This window comes from Osmia bicornis, chromosome 4, assembly GCF_907164935.1.
Source record: "Osmia bicornis bicornis chromosome 4, iOsmBic2.1, whole genome shotgun sequence".
In the NCBI taxonomy this organism is placed as follows: domain Eukaryota; kingdom Metazoa; phylum Arthropoda; class Insecta; order Hymenoptera; family Megachilidae; genus Osmia; species Osmia bicornis.
Window position 1 is genome coordinate 11,764,281 of NC_060219.1, and position 24,596 is coordinate 11,788,876.

At 40.3% G+C, this 24,596-nt stretch overlaps 4 protein-coding genes and 1 long non-coding RNA gene across 6 annotated transcripts; 3 read left to right on the forward strand and 2 right to left on the reverse strand.

The window, feature by feature from the left end:
• The first annotated feature begins 1,197 nt into the window (after nucleotides 1-1,197).
• LOC114878415 (proton channel OtopLc-like) lies at nucleotides 1,198-12,286 on the forward strand. Its single transcript, XM_029192221.2, has 9 exons — nucleotides 1,198-3,935; nucleotides 8,429-8,657; nucleotides 8,945-9,059; nucleotides 10,250-10,475; nucleotides 10,542-10,699; nucleotides 10,772-10,988; nucleotides 11,052-11,214; nucleotides 11,277-12,143; nucleotides 12,207-12,286. The coding sequence occupies exons 1-8, from the start codon at nucleotides 2,927-2,929 to the stop codon at nucleotides 12,109-12,111; spliced, it is 2,952 nt and encodes a 983-aa protein (XP_029048054.2). The 5' UTR covers nucleotides 1,198-2,926; the 3' UTR covers nucleotides 12,112-12,143; nucleotides 12,207-12,286.
• Nucleotides 6,658-10,151, reverse strand: LOC114878416. The gene is made up of 3 exons (XR_003789745.2): nucleotides 9,167-10,151; nucleotides 8,943-9,092; nucleotides 6,658-6,991 (listed from the first exon to the last, which is right to left on the reverse strand). It is a non-coding gene; the product is annotated as an uncharacterized LOC114878416 (long non-coding RNA).
• LOC114878396 (circadian locomoter output cycles protein kaput-like) lies at nucleotides 12,190-13,556 on the forward strand (the record flags this gene model as incomplete). Its single annotated transcript, XM_029192172.2, has 1 exon — nucleotides 12,190-13,556. A coding segment is annotated over one exon (591 nt), but the record flags the coding sequence as incomplete, so codon positions are not given.
• Nucleotides 13,495-24,517, reverse strand: LOC114878411 (putative protein FAM10A4). Its single transcript, XM_029192218.2, is given in 6 exon segments — nucleotides 13,495-14,449; nucleotides 14,523-14,741; nucleotides 23,267-23,504; nucleotides 23,506-23,677; nucleotides 23,761-24,069; nucleotides 24,296-24,517. Coding segments are annotated over 5 exon segments (1,185 nt in total). The 5' UTR covers nucleotides 24,062-24,069; nucleotides 24,296-24,517; the 3' UTR covers nucleotides 13,495-14,194.
• On the forward strand, nucleotides 15,822-22,487 carry LOC114878410 (sarcalumenin). 2 transcript variants are annotated; one of them, XM_029192216.2, is made up of 10 exons: nucleotides 15,822-16,020; nucleotides 18,732-18,818; nucleotides 18,885-18,982; nucleotides 19,055-19,247; nucleotides 19,305-20,222; nucleotides 20,284-20,400; nucleotides 20,552-20,781; nucleotides 20,935-21,126; nucleotides 21,196-21,459; nucleotides 21,537-22,487. In XM_029192216.2, the coding sequence occupies exons 1-10, from the start codon at nucleotides 15,948-15,950 to the stop codon at nucleotides 21,915-21,917; spliced, it is 2,553 nt and encodes an 850-aa protein (XP_029048049.2). In that variant the 5' UTR covers nucleotides 15,822-15,947; the 3' UTR covers nucleotides 21,918-22,487. The 2 variants fall into 2 exon arrangements, with proteins under 2 accessions (XP_029048049.2, XP_029048050.2); XM_029192217.2 differs by having other exon boundaries at nucleotides 15,824-16,020; nucleotides 20,609-20,781.
• Nucleotides 24,518-24,596: the final 79 nt, after the last annotated feature.

The window sequence follows — 24,596 nt, forward strand, 5'->3', positions numbered from 1 at the left end:
ACCCAGAACTTAAGTTCTGGGAGTTAACTCGGTTCATCGTTGGAATCGTAGTCCAGTATAGTCGACACTCGTGGCCACGAAGAGTCCACGAGTGCCGCCATTTGTCCGAAGGTCAACCATCTGTATTAGTTCGGGAATCGGAAGTATTAACTTTAAAGGTCGTTCCTCCGTGAACCAGTTTGCACGTGATTTCTGCTTTTATACCGAGAGTGCACGTGCGTCAAGTGATGTGCATCGATTTGACGTTTCAATATTCTATTCCTTTTCTTTTTTTTTTATTACAAATTTATTATTTACTGCTAGAGTATTGTAAAGTTTATAACGAAAGGAACCGGGGGGATTAAAGAGAATCAAAGATTGTTAGCTTCAGAATTCATGCATGTTTTAAACGAAGAAAAGTTTGAAGGAAAATGTGACGTTTTAAGATATCTCGTCAGAATGTCAGAAATTAAGATATCCTGACAGAATCCGTTGAGGTAGAAACTTTTAATGGACATCGAAATAACTCAACGTATGCCTTCAACGGGGGTGTTTAGTGAAATTGTTGTGATTTAAGGAAAACAATCAGTTTAACGATGTCACGAAATCTTCAACCCATTCAGGAATGTAATTCTGGAAAGTCAAGTAAGTAGAAGATTATCAAGGTGTTAAATTTGCAAATAATAATAATAATATTGTCATCTTCTACCGAATAAACATTGTCTAACTGAGTGTAATTCAACGAATCACGTGAATTTCTTTACGCATGTTGCACGCGTTCGACAGAGCACGGTTTCTTGTTCTGAAACGACTCGGTACTTTCCCTTTTCTTTTCCACGGAAGTGAAAATGATCGGGCTAGAGTGAATTCTGTCCATTATACTTTAAACTCTAAACTTTTAACTCTTGTTTTCAAAATTTCTGCTTACTCGTGCGCGATCGATCGCCTCTATCAAATAAATCTACCGAAACGATCCACCGCTGATCATCGCGTTCAATTTCTTGTTTATTTTAACATTAAACTAACCGATAAATTAATATTAGATATTCTATTAAGATAGAAAGGAGACGAAATAGAAAGTTTACATTTATAATATTATATCTGTAATGCTACTATTTATATGTAACGCGCAGTGCTGGAGATTTCAATGCTGGGATAGAAACATTTTGCGTCTGCAAGAAGAGTAATGTTTACTTGAATATTAATCGATGCAAATGCAAATCTAAATCAGTTACACAAGCTAAAATTTTATAAATTTTATTTGAGCTACTTTTCGGAGCTCGCCTCGGAACACCCGAAATCTCAGAGCTGGCCCTTGATACATCGCTAACTATTAAAATATTATCAATATTCGAAATGCTTCTTCGCTAACGATAAGCGGTTTCGTTAAACTGGTCTTTAAACGAAGAGAAGAATATAAACGATATACTCGTTCCTCAGAATTTTCTGAAAGTCTTTCAATGTCCAGTTTCTAACAGGTGCACGCAGAACGTCGTCTCTCGGATTTTGTACAACAGTGTCCCCAATCGTTAGAGGTTTCTCCTTCGGTGTTTCACCGACTAAAATGAAAAACACGTTTATTAGTTATCCTGTAACGATTCTATCCTGTCTTCGATCGTGACGATTTTATTCCTGTTCTTATATGCTTCAACTTCACTCTCGCTTCAAGTACTCGCTTACCCGAAGAATCCTTCTCAGCTTCTTCGCTTTTCTTCTTCCCGAGGATTCGAAAGAGAAAGAGAGAAACTTCGACCCGAATTTCGAGGCTAAAAAAGCTTTTGTTATCAAATAGAAAACGAGAATAACAGTTACCGCGTCTTTAACAGAGCGAATCTTTGCTCACAGTCACGGTGTGATTTCAATAGTTGTAAGTACCGTGCGATTAAATCTCTCTGTTACACGTGTTTAATTGAATTACACGCGTTTACATTTGGATAATGATCGACGTATAACAATAGGCTCCTTAATTTCCTCCGATCTAGGTGGTCGACTAATTGATGCTCGATAATTCCCCCTACGTAACTAACGCGAGTTTCTCCAAAGGTTGACATTTACCAATTTTTCTAGCGGTATATCGTGTGTTCAGCTATTCGCCTAAAGATAAACGTGTAAGAATTTGCCATGGTACAAGGCAACGATTATTATCGAGCAGCAGAACGGTTCGACCTCTAACACCTGTTGGAGACGCGCGTCTTCGTCTCGGATAATAAAAGGGCTTGGTAACATACGGTGTTCTCACGCGAGAGAAAAGCATGCTTCCACCTTTACGATCTTCCTTCTTGAAAGTTAACGGTCCTTTGCTACTATCCGCAATTTTCCGATGACAACAGTTGGTTCTTGCCCAAGGTGAAACACCTCCTGATGCATATGTCAAACGACCACGAAGGAACATTGATAATGAAACGTAAATCGTACATACAAATCTCTGCGTTTAGATTAGACTTACCGTAGCGACATTACAAACATAAGGCACCGGATGATTCGATACTTTTTATGGTCACCATTTGCAAATAAAATGAGAAAATCTTTTTGGGAATGGTTGAATCTGCGTCAATGATTTCAAGTAAAAAGCCACGAAGGATGTGAAACCTTTTTCGTCATCCTGGTCACGAACGAGAGCCAGATCCATACGATCGACCTCCAGCCACCTCCACGTCGACGAACAATTGTTTCTGGTTAAACCAAAGCCAAGAAACGACATTTGCCTTTTGTGGTCGATCGGGTGTGCACCCGTTCGGTGGAGGAACTCTTGGGAAGAAGAAACAATGTAAATAAGTGTCTCTTAATTAACAGTACCTTAATCTCGTGATTGAAGTTGGAGCTTATCGACACGTTTGGTATCTAAATCTTCCAATTACCGATCCGCCGTCTTCGAATATGTTCGTCACGCATTGATCGTGACATCCGGCGGACCCAATCACCTAGATCGTAATCGTCGCATCTGACAATGGTGGCCGAATTGACGGACATTCCGGTTGCGAGCGTAGAACGAAAAACACCTACGGTTGATCCAGGGAAGCTTCGATCCTCTGCCAGGCGAAGGAACCGACCTAGGTGGATCCAGACGGCGACACGCGAGCCGATTTACAGCGTGCTGGACAGCAACGAACGGGTGGTACCTAGGAACGATCTACCCGTAGGTGTAAAAAGGAAGGTGGTGGTGATCAGCGCGGTGAAGAGCGATAAAAGAGGAAATAAAGAGACGCCTGAAGAGGTAGAAGATGAAGATCCTCTTTACAGCGTGGTAAGGAAGCCTAAGAAGGTTCGGTTACCATCGGAAACCGGCGGCTTCTTCGAGAGAAGAAGCCTTCAGCCCATCAAGGAAGGCTCCTCCGAAGAGAAGACTTGTTCGCGACAAGAGGAATTGAGAAAGTGGTTGCAAATCGCTTCGAAACAGCTCCCGGAACCACGACGATTATTTACTCTCGGTGAAATGTACACGAATCATCCTGGAGAGTACGATCAATTACAAGGGGAATGGAAACCACCATCCGTTTCCATGCCTCGAGGAATCGTTGGTCTAGTCGGACCTTACCGAGTTTATCAGAATCCGAACGAAAGAAGAGAGTACATGCTTCAGGAAGAGGAACTGGTCGAAGAAGTGGTCGATTCGGTGAGCGAAATAGCTGCACGGGAGAACGATACCAAGGAACATCGTCAGAGAGCGAAATGGAGGATCAGAGAGGAAGACGAGGAGACCTTGGTACCAGATATCCGTGACATTCCTGGCCTCGAAGAGTTCACTGGGGAGATAGACAATAAGGAGACGTCCGAATGGAAACAGGTGGACGATCAGAGTACTATCGAGTATAATAAAACAGAGGAGATATCTAAATCTAAGGAGGACGAATCTAAGGGTGGTTTCAGTGAAATTCTCACTGGTAAAGAAGAGAGAGCGATAGACGTGCCTGATGATACTTCAACAATTTCTACATCTTTGGTGAAGGAGAAGAAGGGTGAGAGAGATCGTTTAATTATTAATTAAAGAGAGTAATTACTATAAGAGATTTTCGTTATGGAGCGTCAAGTGGAAGATGAAACGTCGATTGAATTCGATTCTTTCACACGCGACACGGTTTCGTTTATTAAGACGTCTGGAATTTGTATGCAAGTTGCTCGTTAGCCATCGTACGGTATCGTACGAAAAGAAGCAGCCTAGCGGTAGATACGACGTGGTGTGCTTTGTCGAGCCTTTGTCTGGCTACGTGCGAGGTGTCTTTATTAGTCGACTGACCAATATTCCTCTGCAGTCTCTACTAATATCTAATTCGTTTCATCGAATAACGGTATTGCAATTGGCTGGCCCGAAGGTGTGGAGAACGTTGACTGCCCTCCTTAGCTCGGAGTTACTTAAAAATTTGAAAAATTAATTTGATACACCTATATTACACCTTACGATCAAGCATTTACGTAGAAATGTTGCTAGTTGAATGATGTATACTTTAACGTGAGATCGTATACGGAAACGTAAAACAGCTCTCATGAATCTCACAGCTCAATTACTTTTTATCGTAGTTTGTGAGAATGAATAGACATCAACTTTCGCTGTTTTTCTGCCTCTCGTTTTGTTTCCTCTCTTTCACGGTGTAAACGCTTTACGATCAGTATCATGGAAAATATGAGATAACTACTTCCGGTATTATTACTGAATTTCAAGGCGGAATCAGGAGTTTTTATTACTTCGAAAAAGTGAGATTTTATCGTTGATAACTTTCTTTCGTATTTCAAGGAAAATAATATGTACAAAGTTCTGGATCCGTTTGAAAAAATGAAGATTCACCGATGGATCTGGGTCACGGATCACGATCACGATCTCGCATGACGAGCAAATGTCTTTCTGTGTCGTTTATATCGTTAATGACGCAAAACTGAACGACGCGCATTTCGTTTCATGGAAAAGAAAGTGGAGAAAAGTCGTCGGTTCTTTTGAATCCGTTCTCTGTGTCTCAACGCGATATCATGGGTTTTGTCTTGACCCTTTACTTTCTCGTTCCACTTTGCACTCCGTTTCATACCTGCTATCAACGAAATCATTAATCATCGAAGTGAGATCAATCTGCGACAAGTTTTGGCTTTCGTTGGCTATTTTTATTGTCCCGCGTTAGATAAATCATCTGTCGCGATAATTTTCAAGAGAAATTCTTCTATAAGAAGGAAAGTAAATTTTTCACGGAAATAACCAGTAGTGGTAGAATTCTTTCTACTATAAATTACACTTTGATTTGTTATCGATGCATCGTTGAACACAGAGATACGAATGAATTATTCAATAAAGAGTTTCTAACTAAGTCGCACGTGAAATTCTTACGAGGTGTATACATACATTTTTTATTCTTATGATTGTTATTTTACGTATATTTTGCGTAGATAGAGTTTCGCGAACATATGTTTACCCAGGCTCGTTGAAGAGATAAAAAGACTTTAATTCTGTACCGCGATTAACGTTTGTTTTAAAGTGCAGTTAAACGCTTGGCATTTGATACGCGATGCTTGTCAAGATCAAGAATACCGTTTAATATCATGGTAAATGTTACACAGGATTTTGTTCAATTTCTCGCTGCCCATATGGTGTATGTTCATTTCGAATGAACGTCAGATTGCTATAAAAGATGTTAGAGATAGCATTGTCATTTTTAAGAGATAGTTTTACTTATCCAACTACAACCACTTTGCCCCGAAAATCAAATAACCATTTTTCGACTCTTCGATGGGATTCCTAAGATTAATCGAAGGAATATCAAATTAGAAGACGACGATCATCATTTTCTGCGATGGTAAAGGAGCCGTTTAGTTTCATGTGCCGTAAAATGAGGCGATTAGTCTCGCATGGTTGAAGTATCAAAAGAAGTATGCAACTATGCAGGGGCAGAGTCGTCGTTATCCTTTTAGAAAAAAAGAACGTAATCTGCAATGATTAAAATCAGCTAAGAAAATAAACACGCTGAAGAAGATGCCGATTAAATGACCGATTTAAACTTTTTAGGATCGTGGTAATGATCTATCTTTATCGCCTTTGATATGATGTAGTACCCCTATCTATCATTGTAATGAAATTCTAAATTCTAATATTTCATTAAACGCTTATTTGCAATACATTAATTTCAAGTCTCCTCTTAGCTATTAATTTTCCAGATTTATGCCATGTACCCTTACAAGGTATTTACTAGGCTTTGAAAAATTATCGTACAGATATATTAGCGTGAATTAGAGAGGGACGATATAATTGATGCGACAGGTGGTTGCAGTGTATTTTTTTCGCTCGTTCTGCTAGCGTGGCACGAGTAGCTCGGTTAATAATAATGCCGTAATAAGTTATCTAATTACCTAGCCACGCTCTACGAGACGAACGAGGCGAGTCAATTTGACTCATTTACGATTTTACAGAAAAACTTGAATAATTTTTTTTAAAACATATCTTGGTTTTTAATAGAATTATGAATACTAATTCCTTCCCTTCCCACTCCATAGTTCCAAAAATCCATTTTGATTGATCTATTTATCCGGCAATGCGTGCCAGACGATTTTGCAAAATCGCAGTGTCCTCTGAAATTGCGAAATTGCTAATTTTCTCTAGTTTTCTCACATTGCAATAAAATAAAAGTTGCAATCTAACTTTAGGAAAGCAATTAACTTCTTCTGAAATTTCAAAGAAAAAATGGTTTCCAGGTCGTTTTCCAATTCCATAAAAAAAAAAAAAAAGAATTTCAGTCTTCTTCGACGTGAAAATAAAAGCAACGTAAGCTGAACGAAGCTAAAAGAAACGACATCATCATCGTCCTCCTGGTCATCTTCATTATCATCATCGACATAATCATGCACATCATGGTGACCACCACCACCATCATCGCCACCACCATCATTTTGTATCCACTGCCAAGATGTTCTCTTCTGGGTTACTTGGCATTCTGTTTCGCGATAGTGTACGGAGCGTTTCTCCCTTGTTATCTCTTCAGAAAAGTTGTCGATTCTTCATCATGGACGGTGTTTCGAGGGTACCCGTCGAGGCTATCGTCTTCTTTTGACAAAAAACGTATAAACGAGGTAAACCTTGAATATCGTTATCGTATACCGAACGATCAATTTCTTATCTACAATTTAATATTAATCGTGAATCGTCAATGATTCGTTATAAATAATTGGCGTGTGATTTATAGCCACGATTACGAATAAAAGTTCAGATTGATCTTTTTGCAAGCACAGGAAGAACGTGAATCTCTCGAATCCTTCTACCAGCTGACAGACGAGTTTCTACTTGCTTTTTCTGCAATTCTCCGACGTAATGACGGTAAACCGCAACAGCTGAAATTCGCCGACCCAATTTCCTACCAACCGGATCAGAAATTTCACTTGAAATATATTTCAATTTTATATTAAAATCGCTAAACGAATCACGTAACATCCCTTCTTGCATCATTAATGACGATTTATAAATTATGCGGCCATAATTCATATTCAAAATGATAGATGAATAGTTATTGATTTTGCAATTAATATTGTATCCCCTTGACAGACACAAAGCGATGGTACTAGAAAATAACGGAACATCCTTTACCCTTTGAAAAAGCTTATTAAAACCGGTCATCGCTCGGCAGCCATGGCTGTCCATTTGTAATAGATCACCGCGAACCTTGTTGAGAAAAGTCATCGTGGATCGTTTTTCATTTCACGGGATTTCAGATACGTCCATCAGAATCGTCTTTAATATCATTTTTCAGATCTTCGAGGAATTTGAATAGGTTCGAGATTAGCCTTTCTCGTCGATCGAGCGCAGATTTCTCGAGTTCCTTTCATAAATATTGAAACGGGAGGAAAGTGAAAATGTTGAACGATTAATCTAATTTTCGGTGCGTCATTCAATTAAATCATCTCGAGGCTAATTCCGAATCGTTTGATTATATTTAATCGAGTAGAACTGTTATCTGAAAAATCGCGTCTGTCGAGATAAACGTAAAATTTTCCCTCGAATTAATTACACGGTAACGCGCTCTCGTTAATTATCAGTTATTCAACTCATCTTCGTATCTTGTGTAGGCGGAAAAAAAAATCAAAAGAATACATATAGACTTTCGAAGAAATTATTCCTACTGTTATTAGAGGGATCATAATCGCTAATTGAGGGATCATAGACTTGTCTTTGAATAAAAGAAGCTCTGTTGAGAGATTTATTATACGTTTGCTCCATCGCGATCCCGTTTTCTAAACTTTGTTTTCTCCAACATCTTCTTCACCCGTAATTTCGATTTGTTCCGTTAAAGCTGGCTATAAATTATCGAAATCTTTCTACCGAATCCGCGGAGGTACGAATTCTTGTAGCGAAAGTTACGCGTGTCACTCCACTGACCCAAAAGGCCAAAGAGAGTGGAGTTAATTAGGACGAGTTTTGCTTTTCTATGTACCTTACACACTTGTTCGCAAATGATTCGTTTGAAAGACTTAAAAAATGTTGCAGCCAGCAATGAACAGAACGACAAGGACAGCCTGAACGAGACGGGAAGCACAACGGGTGGCACAGTGGAGGGTGCACCTGGGGGTGCCCCTAACAGGGGTGAAAGAAACCCTGAAACCGAGGGTACTACCGTCGAGACAACGAGAACCTCGGTTCCTTCTAGGTCTCTGGTCTCTAGGATCTTATCTAAGACACGCTCTACGAACGATCTACTGGACCACTCTGAGCCCTTGTAAGACTAATTTAGGCTAATTTATGTAATTGGAGGGAAGCTCCACTATTAAACGACTGATCGGGATTCTTCTGACTTTTTAACTGAAAATCTAGATTATTTTTTGCAAACCGATCACAGGTCAGAGATCAATGGTATGAGAGAAATCGCAATTACGTTATCGCGCGAGTTAAAATTAAAACTCGAGTTCTTTTGTTTTGGTCGACTTTTATCAGCCTAGTTAGAGAATCCTAACTGAATCTCTAGATAAAGTAATTTGTAATATACTTTTACGATTGTACTTACAGTTCGCAGCTATGGATCGTTCTATCGAATGTCTACGGTCAGCTTATCATCGTGATGATGATCGCTCTGTGTTTGGCAGAGGTGATGGATACACCTGTTCCTCTTCTAAGTTTGCAAGTAAGTCGAGAGATCTTCAAATTTCTTATAGATCTAACATATCCGAAACAATTTTCTCTGCATTACTTTCTACAAAAACAGATCAGAAATTCAATTTGCTGACTCACCATAGTCGTATTTGTCGAGCTTAAAAAGTTTCTCTCTTCAGAGATAAAAACATGACGCCAGAAGGTGTTCGGCCTGTAAAACATTGCGAGTATTCTAGTCCAAAGGATGTCTGGTAACACGGCACGTTCGGTAATATTTCATCGAGCAGTCGTCGGGAAACGGCTATCGTAATCAGTTGAACGTTGCAAAATGCATAGAGGTAGCACGTGCACCGTGCTCTTTAATTTTCGCCTGCTCCGTCTGACCAGCGTAAAATTCATTTTCTTTTCCGCTCTGTGACGATGAACTTTACGATCGTCTCGTCGTAAATTTTTTCAAAATTTCCGTGTTAAATAACGGTACAAGGACTCACAGATGCGCAATTCAGACCGAGAATGCACCTAGGTTGCACTTTGAACGAGTGCATTCGCAACAGAACTATAAATTAAATGTTCAGTAGTTTCTAACAATAATGTTCAATTTATATACCACAGCTGATTTCCAAGTAGCTCGTGGCAAGTTAAAATTATACAAATGGAAAATAAGATTTATGTGGAACACGAAGAAGGTTCAGCCTGATGATTAACTCGAGTTTCTTTTAATAATCATTTTTATGATTATAGAGTGTGAAAGGGTTAAAGTATGCAAATACGATAATCTTTCCTGTAAACTCTTCAATCACGAATCTCATCACTACCGAAGAGACAAAATTCAGAACTAATTGCATTCGTTCCATTAAGCGACATATGGTCGCGAGTGTAATATCCATTATGTTAAAACACAGTGATACATCAACGTTGACCGTGAAAGATCTCTGAAAGGTAAGAAAAGCAAACAGCTGACGGTATTCCGATCGTTTCACTTCCTCTCGAACGGCATTCGTAATTATGCCTCCACATTTTCCCTGGTATTATGGATCAAGTTGAGTCGAGATGCTGTTGGGTCACGGTAACAGTAATTCCAGGAATCAAAGCTACGATTTTCAAGCTAATTCGAGTATCTGGTACACCAGGTGATTCTGAATTACGAACCAAAAGATCGTAGATCTATATACAATTTCATCCAGTTGTTGATTCGAATGAAAATGATGGATCATTTTGCAGGGAGTGTTCCTGATGTACCTATACGTTGGAAGCATAGCGGTGATCATCAGTATCTATATTTGGGTGTTGGTGGACAGCTGTGGAAGTCTTGGTACCGGTGCGGCCGGTGTCGACGACGCGGAACTCGGTGGAGCGTCCTTAACCAGGTTCGGATCATTGAAACGTGCTCACATCTCGCGATCTAGAACAGCACCGACGAGTTTTTACATACGCGTCGGAGCGCTCCGTAAGTTTCTCCTGTAGTATAATTTATCTTATGGGTATTGAAAAGTAACAGTCGGTATTTCTGCAGTCTTCGGTTTAGCGACCCTCGTATTCAACGGATTGGAAATGGCGATGCATTCGATGATGCAAGGCGCTGAATGCTTGAGCGACGTGGTTTTCGTGCATCCGGTGCTTCACGGTCTCTTCACCTTCCTGCAGATGCATTTCCTCTTCGTCAATTCGCAGGTGGGTTGATTTTCAATTTTTCAGACTCATATTTGGCTGAGGTATAAATAATTGATCGTGTTAATTGTACAGGTACTCGTAGAACGATTTGGATTAGCAGCAAGGTTCGGATTCATCCATCTGGCAGCAACGAATATCGCAGTATGGGTTCGTTTAGTCATTTGGGATTCTGCTCAAGAGTGGACGTACTTTGTTCACCTGGCGCAGCGAGGTTTGCACAACTCCGTTTCTCCCTTGAATCTCCGTGGCTTTCCAGAATCACTGATAAGACATACTCGAGATCTGATAGGTTCGTTTCCCTTTCAACTCTTAACGGCATATATTTTCAACAAAATATGCGTTTATATTTCAGATCATTCTTCGAGCGAAAAGGGCGTCTACCAACCGTATCAACCAATTTCGAACGAACAGATCGATCAAGTGATCGCCTTACAGGAATGCCTGAACACAAATACCCTGGGTCAATTATGGACGTCTAGTATGCCGTTTCTCTATCCGTTTATAGTGCAATTCAGGTACGTATCTCGCAATGTTAATAATTCTTACCGTTTCTAAAACTATCCTGTTTGATTTCCAGTTTGATCGCCGCTGCTGTGACTTTCGTGATGGGTCAAAATGTCGGGAGGAGTCGGCTGGTGCACAAACAGAAGTTCCATGGCAGCAAGGATCTGGCTAGTCACACCAAAGTGGGCTGCGACGGTTCCAGCAAAGGTTTATTCCTCGGCATACTCTGCATGGTTGCTGGCATAGTGGTCATACTGATCTTCCTCGTCGTCAGAGAAGACGAACACTTCCCTTCGGCCACGTTATCCTGGCTGACCTGCGGTACTCTGACCAGCATTTTAACCCTGAGCACCTTGATGACCGCCAGTGGTCTCGTTCAAGTTCGTCAGATGTCCGTGGTGAGCAGAGCACCGGCGGCATTGGACAGCCTGCTGTCGAACGTGGCTCTTTTCGGAGTTCAATTATATTCCATTTTCACGATCGTCGTTTCCGCCTGTTCCTTGGTCCTTCTCGAGGACGTAAGCAACGAGACTCGAGGAAGATACATCATGTTGCTCGCTGCATCCATCTTGCAACTGGTCCAGTCTTTCGCTCAAAGTACCTTAATAGCAGAAGCCTCGAAGAGATCCTGCATAACCCGTTTCCAGATAATAGCAAAACCTGCCAGGCAAGTGATCACTTTCCTGTTGTTCAGCAATTCCGTACTCTGGGCGTTCGACACTGTGATCACCCAGAATTGGATCTCCCAAGAGCTGCAGTTGAGATTCTTCGGAGTCCTCGCCTGGGGTGTTATATCCAGGATCGGTCTTCCTTTATTGATCTTCTATCGATTCCATAGTTGCGTGTTGCTGCTAGAAGCATGGAATAAATGTTATAGAATGCCGAGAGGAGAACATCCGCTCAACTGACGACACAGAACGCTGCGCCCATGTTCCTCTAGGTTTGTAAATATCACTTTTAATCGGTACCAATGTGATTCCTGATAAAATGATCTCTTCTTCAGATTGCAGCCAAGATCGCACCGCTCCTATTGTCGTAGGAAGGTAACCATAAATCTGCGCAAGGGCAACGAATGGTCATCCACGATCCAGAGAACCCCGAAGAAATTGTTCAGCCCGAATTCGGTGCATTTCGTTCCTTTCGTCGACAATCGGCTCTACTTCGACTCGAATCCTTTGTTTCGCATCGAACCAGCTACTATGGATCTCTCCAACTTGGAGCACGCTCTACAATCGTCCAGAAGAAAGTTGCAACGTCATCACCATCATCATCATCATCATCATCTTCATCGCAATCATCATCATCATCATCATCATCATCGTCGTCGTCATCAAAAGAAGCACCGGCGCGTGGTCAGTGATCCAGGCACAAGAAATTGGAACACCGATGATCTAGAAGTGAAACGACATCGTAGAATGTTTAGCTACGACACTGGTATCACTGGACTCAGATTGTTGGAGACACCGGTAACCAAGGCTGACAAAGAGGTTCTATCACCCGACGAGACGAAGACGTCGACATTCAGGAAAGTGCCATGGCATCCGAACTTGCACATGCTCAAAATCAGAAGAACGTAGCACGGTAAAATGACGTACGATCTGGGTCGTTGGAACGATTCGACGCGAAATATCCAACCAGAGTTGCTCGATCGTTTCGTTATACGCTTTTCACTCTTCTTTCTAGAATCAGATGTTATACATTTATTATAGATAACCGCTCCTTTCTTGATACTTTTTAGATCGATCCATGGTCAGTTATAGTTTAGTCAAGGGAATTATTTCCAAAGCTTGAAAAACCTGTAAAAAATGAAAGTCTAAATAAGTGAAAATGTAAGAAGAGAATTTATAGACGTCGAGTTGTTACTTGATGGAATAACGGGTAACGATTATCCCTAAGAGTACAGTACCTTCTTTTTCTTCATTTTACGTGCAATATTATCGTTTGTAAGAAAGTTACAGGTAGGAATTTATTTATTGTGCAAGTCATGCAGATAGTACGTTTTAATTATTAGCCATCGAGGTTGCGTTTTTTATTTCTCTCAAGCAGAACTATTGTGATTATTATCGTTAAACGAGTAACATTTTTCTTTTGTATATATTTATTTACGAGTGTTCTGCCGGTGAATAAGAACTGTTGATATTTATACAGAACTATATGATATATTTATTGAAATCACGGTACATCGTATGGCAGTTTATGCTTTTAACAAAGCATATTAAAAGCGATGTATTATTCGTTGGATAGCCAACTCATATTATCCATTCGATGTTCATGAAATTATAATAAAATCCTTTCCTGTTACGAAAGCGAAAAGCAATATGTATTTGAGTTAATTAAAATCATGTTACAAGTACTTTACTCGTGGCATCTAATCTGTCACAAACATTCTGTACCCCTTCTTTATAAATATATACAATTTCAGTAATTTGAAAAAATAAAATTACTTAAAGATTCTTGAACACGATAAGAATACACACAGTTTTCAATCGAACCGAGTAAACTAAATAAATTGTTTATGTGATGTACGTCAAACGTTTAACACAGATAACATAATAATAATAAATCTTGCATTATCTCACGGGTAGCCGTTTAGCAAAAAATTTAAAAACAAAAATCATTGAAAATGCAAGATCTGAAAACAATCCCTTCTACGCCACAGAAATGAGCAATTTTAAAAATGAATCAAAACGCGAAGAAATATTAATAATTAAGAATTTACTTGAATACTTCATATCTAAAATATGATTCTCACTTCAAGATACGTTATAAAGAATTTCTATTCTACAATTATAGTTATATATTTCTTTTTCTCTCGAGATAAATTAATAGATTCTTTTCAAAATATAGCTCATAGGAATAAGGGTATCTGTGTTTTCTATGCTTCAGTTTATAATGAAATTATTTCCTCGGTAGAAGATATCGCTGTAGAACGAATTAGCAGAGTATCGTACGAGGATAAAACGAGAAGGAATTTCATGAACGAACAACGACTCAATCAAGGCCAACGTCTGATTGTTCGGTAGAGGGTGGTGGCGGTGGTGGTGGTGGTGGGGCTGCACCATCGGTACTCGGGAAATTCGGCATCCCTCCTGGCATACCAGGAAAACCAGGTGGCATACCACCAGCACCACCAAATTTCGAAGCCATCTTGTTGATAAACGCCATGATCTTTGGATTCCTCTGGTACTTCAAGATGGACGCTGGATTCGAGGAGATCTCTTTACAGAACTCTGCTATTTCCGGCTCCTGTGAAAACAAAATGATAAAATTAGAAAAAAAAATGTATAAAAATATTTTTTTTAAATACACAACAGTTTACCATGAGAGATTGTACAATGTCAGCGTCGTCTAAGAATTTACTGAAATCGGGCATTCCAGCAGGAGCGCTTCCGGTTGGATCTGTTTGGAAAGTAGGAAAGTTTTCTTGAAAAGCTTTCGCGCTTTCTTGAGCGTTCTTTATTCTGTCTTGTCTTTCGCGTTCTACCTTCTCTTGCATCTTGCGTTCCTTCTTTCTCTTGTGTTCCTCTATTTTCCGTGCCTGGAAATAACAAGTAAAATTAATGAAACTTTGAATATTCAAGCAGAGTTTCCCGTGAAACAACACGTCTGTCCAAGACACATTGTGACCTCATACACGATTACGCTTATTATAGACCACGAAGCAGCCAAATTGGCCGGTAAACTTCGTTTCGAGAATCAATATTTTTCTTCTTTTCGTTAATCGCGGTTTACGATCTTTCTTTCTTTTCATTTTGAAAATGGTTGAAGGAAAGGGGAATTAAGACTGACGGACGTTGATGTTACGGAGTTAAGAGACGGGGAGAAGGTGTTGAGTGAGGTTTGTACGGGATGAAGAAGGTGCAGATAAGAAGAAAGGATAAGAAGTGGCGGAGATAGGTAGCAAGCGGTAAGCGCAAGAACTTTTGCACGAGGGAGCACCACCTTATACGGCGGCGACCCGGGCTTCTAAATATAAAGGCGCCCGTCGTCCCGACGCTCCTCTCTGTCCGAGAGCACGCATTTCGCCGCGAATCTCTTCTCTTTGCTACACGCTTGCTTGCGATAACAGCCAGCTGGAATTTTGCTAATATTACTTTACGCTGGTATCGCAACATACATCCGATTGAAAGTATAGAAAACTATTTTCTTAGACCTTGTCCTCGTATCACTCATGTATTTTCAGAAGCGCATGATCGTCTAAATAGTCGATCGTTTAACCAAATTAAATCGATAAGGAGAAGCTAGGATGTCGATGCGATCTGCCTGCAAATTCGAGAAAACCGGGCCGCCAAGAAGTATTTTTAAAACTACGACTCTACCAATCATCAGTGTCATCAGATTGTAAAAGATAAAGATAATAAATCTCCTCCATTGATAACCTTTCAATTTCATCCGATAAAAACCTAATCAGAAGTGTCTTCGACCTTCTGAAAGTCAGTCAGAATTTCCCTTTCCCTTTCCTTCGGATAGTTTAATTTTAATTCCAGCCATTAGCGAAGCAAGGGGACATCCGGTTCACGGCTACCTTAAAGCACGCGGAGTATATGAAAACCGAGCGGAATCTCGGTGTGATCGAATGAAAAAAAAAGAAAAGGTGGCTGTGGGGTGCGAAGTAGAGGGGCGCCTTTGGGGTTTGGCGGTAGTGACAATGCCAGTTCCTCGCGGGCGAGTTGGAGTCGAAGGCGACTACCGAGTTAGACGAGCTGCCAGCCCTGGCTCATCGTGTAGTGCCTAGTGAAACGAGATGACGGGCTCGCGGCTGAGACCCGCGTACTTCGTGGGCCTCTTCCTGGCCCTTCTAGTCGTCGCCTTACAGGGTGAGTGACCTTCGTTCCCAGGAAGCTCCTTTTTCTCTTACCACCCTTCGCATTCGACTCTTGTCTCTTTGAAAAATTTCCCTTTCTAAATTAATCAGCTGCTCCTCTTCTATCTTGAGAAGATAGAAGATACCATCCCCCTTTCCAAGAAATACACACGGTGCACCCTTTTCAATTTTTCAACGTTCAAATAGCGAAAGTTTCCTTATTTTACCCTTCGGTATTTAACAGTGTCGTCGACTGTAATCAAACGATTTGTTATCGCGTTATTTATAACGAAGCATCACGCGTTTTTTTAAGAATACACATCTCTGTCGGTGTCGTTTGTTTGCGTTAATCGTATAAATAAAGGAGGGTCGTGACTCGTGAATGCCGATCGTCAGGTACTCGAACTTGTTGCTCTTCGAAAATGTCTAAGATTCGCGAAAATGGTTGGAGACGTAGAAATCTGAACGGTCGATGATGTGGTTGACGTACTGACGAACGTATGACGAGCGACGAAGGTCAATGTTACGTAAAGTCACTGGTCTGCGTCATCGGTTCCTGGCTCGTCGAACCTCTTCAGCATCGAGCAGCAATCAATTGCATCGCAATCGCGACGATATCGTTAAAGGAAAAAAAGGAAATTATTCCTTTACGTTTGAAACACGTGACGCGCATTCGAGTTATCGTGATGAGTTGATTTTTTTTTAATCGATGTCCTGTTTAACAGAAGGGTGTCGTGTACTTCTGCTGCTCGAATTAACGAAGCGAAACGAGGACGATCGAGTAAAAAATTTTGATCGCGTATTCAAGGATTCGTTATTTTGGGAATGAATGGAAACCGACTGTCAACAACTGGCAAATAATTACATAAGGACAGATATAAATCCGTGCCAGATTCTGCTCGAAATTCTGTAAATTCGCGTAAAGAGATTCGTTGCTCCCTACAAAAGTTTATACTTGACATTATAAATATGAAAAAAGAAATGTATCTCTTTTCAACGATAAGCTGATTCGATTTTTATAGCGAAAGGATTAAAAGAGTAGAGATGCCTGCGAGCGCGAAACAAGCCTTCAGATTCTATCTTTATCCTTGCTAGCTATGCTTGCCAAACGACAGTCAGCTTACCTCTGCTTCCATTACCCATATCTTGACATTTTCGCAGATTATTTTGCAGTTGTATAATTTCAACATATTATCTTACAAAATCGCGATACTATGTATTTGCGGCCGCTGACGTAGCACCGTGCCAACGATCATCAGACTGAATTTTCAATTATAAAAGTCTTTTTATTTACAATTAATCTTCTATGAAAAAAGCTTAGGATTATATGAAATTGAAACTGTTCAAGGTGCTAAAGAAATAGCAAGTAGATCCGATTTTCATCTAGCGACAAACAAAAGCGTGTAAAATGATAAAATCTTGTGCCAAAAAGCAGCATTTCTGATGTAACTGAATATTTACGAGCTGAGTGCTACGAAAATTAAATTTCACTTTGAGATTCGCGTAACTTCTACTTCTTAATCGTCACCCTCGATTAGAAAAATAAAAAGAAAAAAAAATGAAAGTATCACTATAAATCTTTTGCTTTTGCATTTTTAGTTAGCCAACCGCGATAAATCAGGATCATCTTCGCGGTTAAGAATCTCGGTCAAAGTTGCGTGCAGATTTTCTTTTTCTTTTCTTTCCTCTTCGCGGCGAATAACCGATAAAAATACGTTTCGCTCATCCAATATATAAATATTTTCAAGTGTTGCTCGGCTCAAAGCCGCCTACTCGCCGCTAAACTTAGAAACCGGCCTGGTCCCAGGTACTGCCTAGAAAGATGATATCGACATTTTCATCGACCGAGATTTTACGTCCTGTGTGCCACAAATTCTGTCACCGACGTCTACATTTTCCCCAGAATATCTCGCGATAAACGTACGCGTAGAAAAACAATGATCAACCTTAAACTTGAAACAGAAGCGACGAGAACGAGGACAAGTTAACTAGTCGTTGAAATGTAAAATATAAAAAATTATATAATGCAAGATCTTGTCAGAGAGAAAATTGATAAAATAGAGTTTCAGAAGGTCGATTCGATTTTGTTAAACTCGATAGCCAAATCTCATTTGTAACTTTCTATAAATCGTACTTGGTATCATCCTATCTATTTCTTGTTGGCTACTTCGTAGCATCGTATGTTGGAATGCATTCAAATTACTAATACCTCTTTCAATTTTCAAGGTAGTATCCCTATCTACATATAATAATACACTGCTCTGTTTAAATATCCTAATCGTCATCGCTTATAATATAATTTATGATGTTTCAAAAATCTGTCGTTCTTCTTCGAAAGAAATCCCCAGTGCGTAGAGTCATCTGAAAACTAAATTTTCATTAATAATTCTATTTTTTCTCGAGCTGTTTATCGGAACACGGTTGTTGTTTCTCATCAACACCTGTCATTGCCCGAGCACGCGGCTGACCCAGCTGTGCGTAACGACTTTGACAAGATCTTGCATCACTTGGGTCAGATATTTTTGGTGGTCGCGTGGCGTTAAACCCTCTTTGCTAAGCTTCACGCTCGGTTATCTAATATGCTCCGCGCCTTCTTTTGGCACCGCGTGTTTAATGAAAAATTTCTGGCAGCCGAAGAATTCTCCAAAATTTACCCCGAAAACCTCCTTCACAACGATTACCAGGCTATGATAATTTCAGGAAATGATCATCGATTAATTTCAGGAGTGCAAAGCGAAGAAGAGCTAGAGGTGCCGCCGGAGGATCTATGTCGACCGTACATTGAGAAGGCGTTGAAGCACCTCGGTACAGGTAATGTTCAGATGTTGAAGGATATTCATGTGGAGCATAGCAATTTCTAGAATGTTTCGTTTGAAGGATCTTTGGAGCAGACCAGTACCGAGGCGCGGACCGACGTGGATAAAAGTCACGAAGAAGAAGGAGAAGAAGGTGATGGAAAACCTGCGAGCGAAGATGTAAGGCGTGTAAACGAAGTGAAATTCAAGTTTAAGGAGAATACAAACGAGAAGAATGACTTTTTTCCTTAGGATGCCGAGCCAGGAACCGATGGTTCGAGAGAGGACGTGGCTACCGAGGAGGAGAAACAGGAGTCGGTAGAGGCCGAAGGTGCGGATAGTACGGAACAAGGTGAAGAAGAGTCTGCTACCGCGTCCGCAGAGGCCGAGCAAAGCGCCGAGCAAAGCGCCGAGCAAAGCGCCGAGGCGGCTGAAACCGAAGAAGGTAAAAATTTCAGAAAAATAATTTCATTCCATCCGAACGAAAATATTCACTGTGTAGGTGAAGCTGAAAAGGCAGAAGAACAATCTGCGGAAGCGGACGAAGGAACCGAGGAAGAGAAGGAATCCGTGGAGAACGTAGAAGGTGCCGCAGACTCGGAGCAAGATGGAACCGAAGAGGAGAAGTCTGGCGAGGAACCGCAGGTGGACGATGAGAAATCTGACGAAGAAGCTCAGACCGAGGATGGAAAATCCGACGAGGAAGCGCAGGCTGACGAGCAATCTGCCGAAGAAGCGAAACTCGACGAGGAGAAATCCGACGAAGCCAAGACCGAGGAAGAAGAGACGGAAGAAGTAACGGATGCTGCGTCTAAAGAGGATGATACCGAAGATAGCAAGGCGGAAGAGGAGACTCAGTCCCAGGAACAACCTTTAAGCGAAGAAGAAGAAGGAAAAGAAGAGTCAGAAGGTCAAGAGGAGAGTGCAGAGGGTCAAGTAGTAGAAGAAGAAGTAAAAGAAAGCGAAGAGGCTGCAAAATCAACAGAGGATGCGACTGAAGAAGAGAGGGACGTTAAATCAGCCGAAGAAGCCGGAGAAGAAAGCAAATCCGCGGAAGAGGAAGGAAAATCTAGGGAGGAAGCAAAGTCGGATGAAGAGGAAGCAAAATCTCGTGCCAGACGGGAAGTAGGTGAAGAAGATGCTAACGAAGCTTCTGAAGAAACAGCTGAAAGCGAAGAGGAAGAAGAACCTACCCCCGAGGAAGACCTGATTCAAGAAATCGAAGTACCAGAGAACCTGCGACCACGCGAGCACATTAATCAATTACTGAAGCTGGACGAAGAGAACGAAGACAAAGAACGAGCTATTGAAAAGATCGCAGATGTTATTCTGAAGGATTTGAAGAAGGTCTACGACAACGCTATACAGCCGTTGGAATCGTTGTATAAATACAGAGACTTGAGCAACAGGCACTTTGGTGGTGAGCATAATTGACAAAGATGATTAACGCGACACACCGAACACCTTTGGTATTCTTCCAGATCCAGAAATCTTCTCCAAGCCGCTGATACTGTTCATGGGTCCGTGGAGCGGTGGGAAATCTTCCATTATAAATTACTTGCTCGACATAGAGTACAAACAGACATCGTTAAGGACAGGTGCGTAAGTAACGAGAAACTTTTGAATTTTGTTGTGCGAGGATGCTTCGACTCAACGCTTAACACGGTCGGCCGTGATCTCACGCATATAAAAAGAAAACTTTAGCGGTAGAAGCATGCCTAGGAGCATGAATATACAGATAGTGTTTAGGTGGTTTGAGAGAGTGCTTAGAGGAGCAATGCAAAACGGCAAATGGAAATGACACAGGAGCCGAGCCATCTCCGGCGTACTTCAATATTCTAATGCACGGCGAGGAAGAGGAGATCCTTGATGGCACCCAACTCGCCGCTGACTGGACGTTCTCGGGATTGCAAAAGTTCGGCCAGGGTTTGCTCGATCGTCTCAAGGGTTTACGACTCGACGACAAGCTGCTTAAAAAAGTGAGTGACACCTTTTTTTTCTATCTATTCAATGCAGAGCGATGATCCACTGTACGCAGAGTGACAGGAAATTTCATCCTAAAGATTCGTGAAATTTATTTACCTGTCGCTCTGTATAAATCGTACGTTGATTGCACCACCGTTTGACAACAGGTGAACATCGTGGAGATACCGGGGATCCTAGAAATCCGAAAGCAAGTCCAACGTTTGTTCCCGTTTAACGATGCGTGTCAGTGGTTCATCGACCGTGCAGACATCATATTTTTAGTCTACGACCCGTCGAAATTAGACGTTGGGCCAGAAACAGAGGCGATCCTTGACCAACTTAAAGGAAGGGAGCATCAGGTAAGCATCGATTAGCGAGTTCTAAACAGTGTGTCGTCATAATTGTATAACGCGTACTTCCGACAACAGACGCGCATCATTCTTAACAAAGCTGATCAAGTGAAACCAGAAGAACTGATGAGAGTGCAAGGCGCTTTAATCTGGAACATATCACCGCTGATGTCCAGCGCCGAACCACCTGTTATGTACTCAGCATCGTTGTGGTCCTTGCCGTACGAGGCTGGTGCCCCGACCAGATTACTCTACGCTCAGGAACGTGCATTCCTTCGAGATCTGAGAACTGCCATTGACAAGCGTGTTGAGCACAAAATAGCGAGCGCCAGAAGATTCGCTGTAAGTTACCCTCCAACATCCTTCGTGCGATTTCCTTTTGATGTAAAATACTATTTCCACGTGGCTATATTTTGCAGGTACGAGTGCGCAATCACGCTAAAATGGTAGACTGTTATCTGACCACCTACTACAACCACAAGACGTTCTTTGCAAACAAGAAGGAGATCAGTGATAAGATCATCGAGAATCCACAGGATTACCACATCTACGAGGGACTTAGCACCCTTAAAAACATATCGCGTTACGATTTGCCTGATCCAGATGTTTACCGAGACTTCTTCCGGCTAAATCCTCTTTACGACTTCCCTCTATTGAGCTCCACATGCACCTACTTCCGTGGATGTCCGATCAACAGACTCGACGTGGCGATCGCCTACGATTTACCAGAGCTCGTCGGTAAATACAGGAAGTCTGTGGAACAAGTGATTCATGAATACGAAACAAATCCTTCTAGTTGAGTACTGGAAGACGAGTACTGAAACAGAGCTCTTGATACCTGACACACCGAGGTGTGCAGTGGGAGCAAAAATAAAAACTATAAAGAAAGAGCGACAAGGAAATGTTGTTTCTTGTTTCTCTCTCTCTCTCTCTCTGTCTACTATAAAACAACAATAAAGTAGGATTGGATTGCCCTTAGGTGAACAGAAAATCTAACCGGCTCCTAAAACAATACAGAAGATTTTTAGAAGACTTTAAACAGAACTCTCCTGAAATTTGCACCAACATATTTAGACCAGTTTAATTGAAGGGTAAAAGAGAAGAGATAAAGATACACTGGTTGGTTTCTTCCATAGGTAAGCAATGGATATTAGTGACGCTATGAAACAAACTATTTGATCATCGTATGCTTAACATACTTTTTAAGTGTATCAGTGGATTGGAATGTCAAAGGCTTTTTTCTCAAGATAATACTTGTGTTTGGAGGACAGTACGAGTGTTACCATTCCAATCTAAATAAAAGAAAATTAAAAAAAAAAAAAAAAAAATATAGTGAGTTTCCTTTGAATGTGTTCAAACGCAACTTTGATCATACAGTTTTGGAAAAACGCATCACGATAATAGTGGGGTCCTACGATTTGATGTATCGATGAAATGTTGAAAATAAAAAGTGAACTCGCGTGACAGACCTTTCTCGAACCTTAGTGTAATGGTTGTGCCAGCTATTATGCAGCATCGTGACTTCAACCGTCCGAAGATCAGACGAAAGAAGCAGTAATTACATATTATTAAATATGTAAAATGTATAAAAATATTTCCATTGAGAAAGAGATAAATATGATCTCTTTTTTGAGGCTTTTTGTGAAATACCTTGTATAAACAAATTGTGTTCTTATTAAAAGTTATAAAATGTTTATTAAAAAAACGAAAAAAAAAAAACTATTAGTTTCTCGATAACATCTTCCCACATTGAAGCATAAACTATATTTTTAATGTAAATGACTCTATGTTTGTTTTAGTAAAAAAAAAAGTGATTTCTAATGTACCTTATGTAAATTAAATACCTCTTATAAAACATTGTGTTATTAATGTTCACACATGCAGATTGTTAGTATTTAAGTTTAGTAGATTTAATTTATGTATTTCTCAAATAGGAATATACATTATGATTGCCATCTGTGTGAACATGACATCTTGTGATCCTAAATATATACAAGCTACTCACATTAATACATTAATATCTTCAAGATAATATAAAGATATTCCAAGATTCCAACAAAACATAAATAATTAATTTAGTTTTAAAAGAGATTATAGCACTTTTCATATGTACTCGTACGAAATAACAAACTGAAATGAAAGTACTTACATTTGGTGTAACTGCACGCAACCATTCGTCGGCTTGTTCGTCAAAGTCAAATTTACAGGCAAGTCTCAAATCGTTAGCCGCCTCTTCGAATTTTCCAAGTAAATGATAGGCCCTTCCTCTAAATTTATGAGCAGCTGCACTATCCGGATTTAATTCCAAGGCACGGTTACAATCACGAATACAAGCATTAGGCTTATTCAGCAATAAATAAATCTGTCCACGTTTGCATAAAGCAAGATGCCTGTGGATTTAATAGAATAGCTTCGGTGTAAAGCTGTACAGCTTTCTCATAATCTTTCTCTACGAATGCTGATACAGCTTCTGCGCGTTTGCCTTGAGATTCTGCAATTTCTTCTTCTGTTGGCTGTAAGGTAGGATTTCCCATTTTTTGTGGAGTATCTGTATCTGGTTCTATAATATTAAATAAATGTCTATTAGTAACTTTAGCATATAAATATAAAATATTTCATGCATCTCAAAGAAAAATTATTTACCAATGACATCGCTCGTGTCTAACTCCAAATCACTTTCCTCGCTTTCTGCCTCTGGCTCGGCTGCAGTTTCTGATTCTGATTCAGGTCCAGGTTCAGCTTCAGCTTCTGGTTCTTTGGACACATTTGCACTTTCTGGTTTTTTACAGGATGGTTCATCTTTAGGTACTTTTCCACCAAAATGTTCAACGAAAGATTTTATAAAAGAAAGTTCAGGTCGATTTAATATTGTAGGATCTACCATACACAAGTCAACAAATATTTTCAGCTGTGCAAGATGCTCTGGTTTAAGGGGAATAGACATTTTGCCACCTATAACGAACAAAAACCAACGGATGTTCTAAAAAACTATAAACATACGCCATTTTAGCATACAATAAAGTCTTTGCGTAAAATGTATCAATTGCAAAGCAAGAAAATTAATGTATTTTATATGCTGTACTTTTATTCGATGACTTGTAATATTTTTAATCTTTTAATAGAAAAACAAAACAACGAAATTATGAAAGCCGGTGACAAACAATCGTAATGTACTTACGAATTTATATATTTATCAGGAACAATGACTTGACGTCAATTTTAATGCAGAATATGAAATAGATCTTCTAGAAATGCTTATTCGAGTCAAAATACAGCTGTTGCCTGTATTTTTGCTGTAATAAATCAATCTTCTGCAAAGCACAACAAACTACGCAAGAAAGTGGAACGAGTAAATAAGTTCCAGATTCGATTCGCCGGATCATAAAGGTCAATACACAATGATCTGGTGATGATATTTCAGTATTCGCTTGCGCAGACACGCAGACGCATGGGCAAAATGAACGACAGATATTTATTTT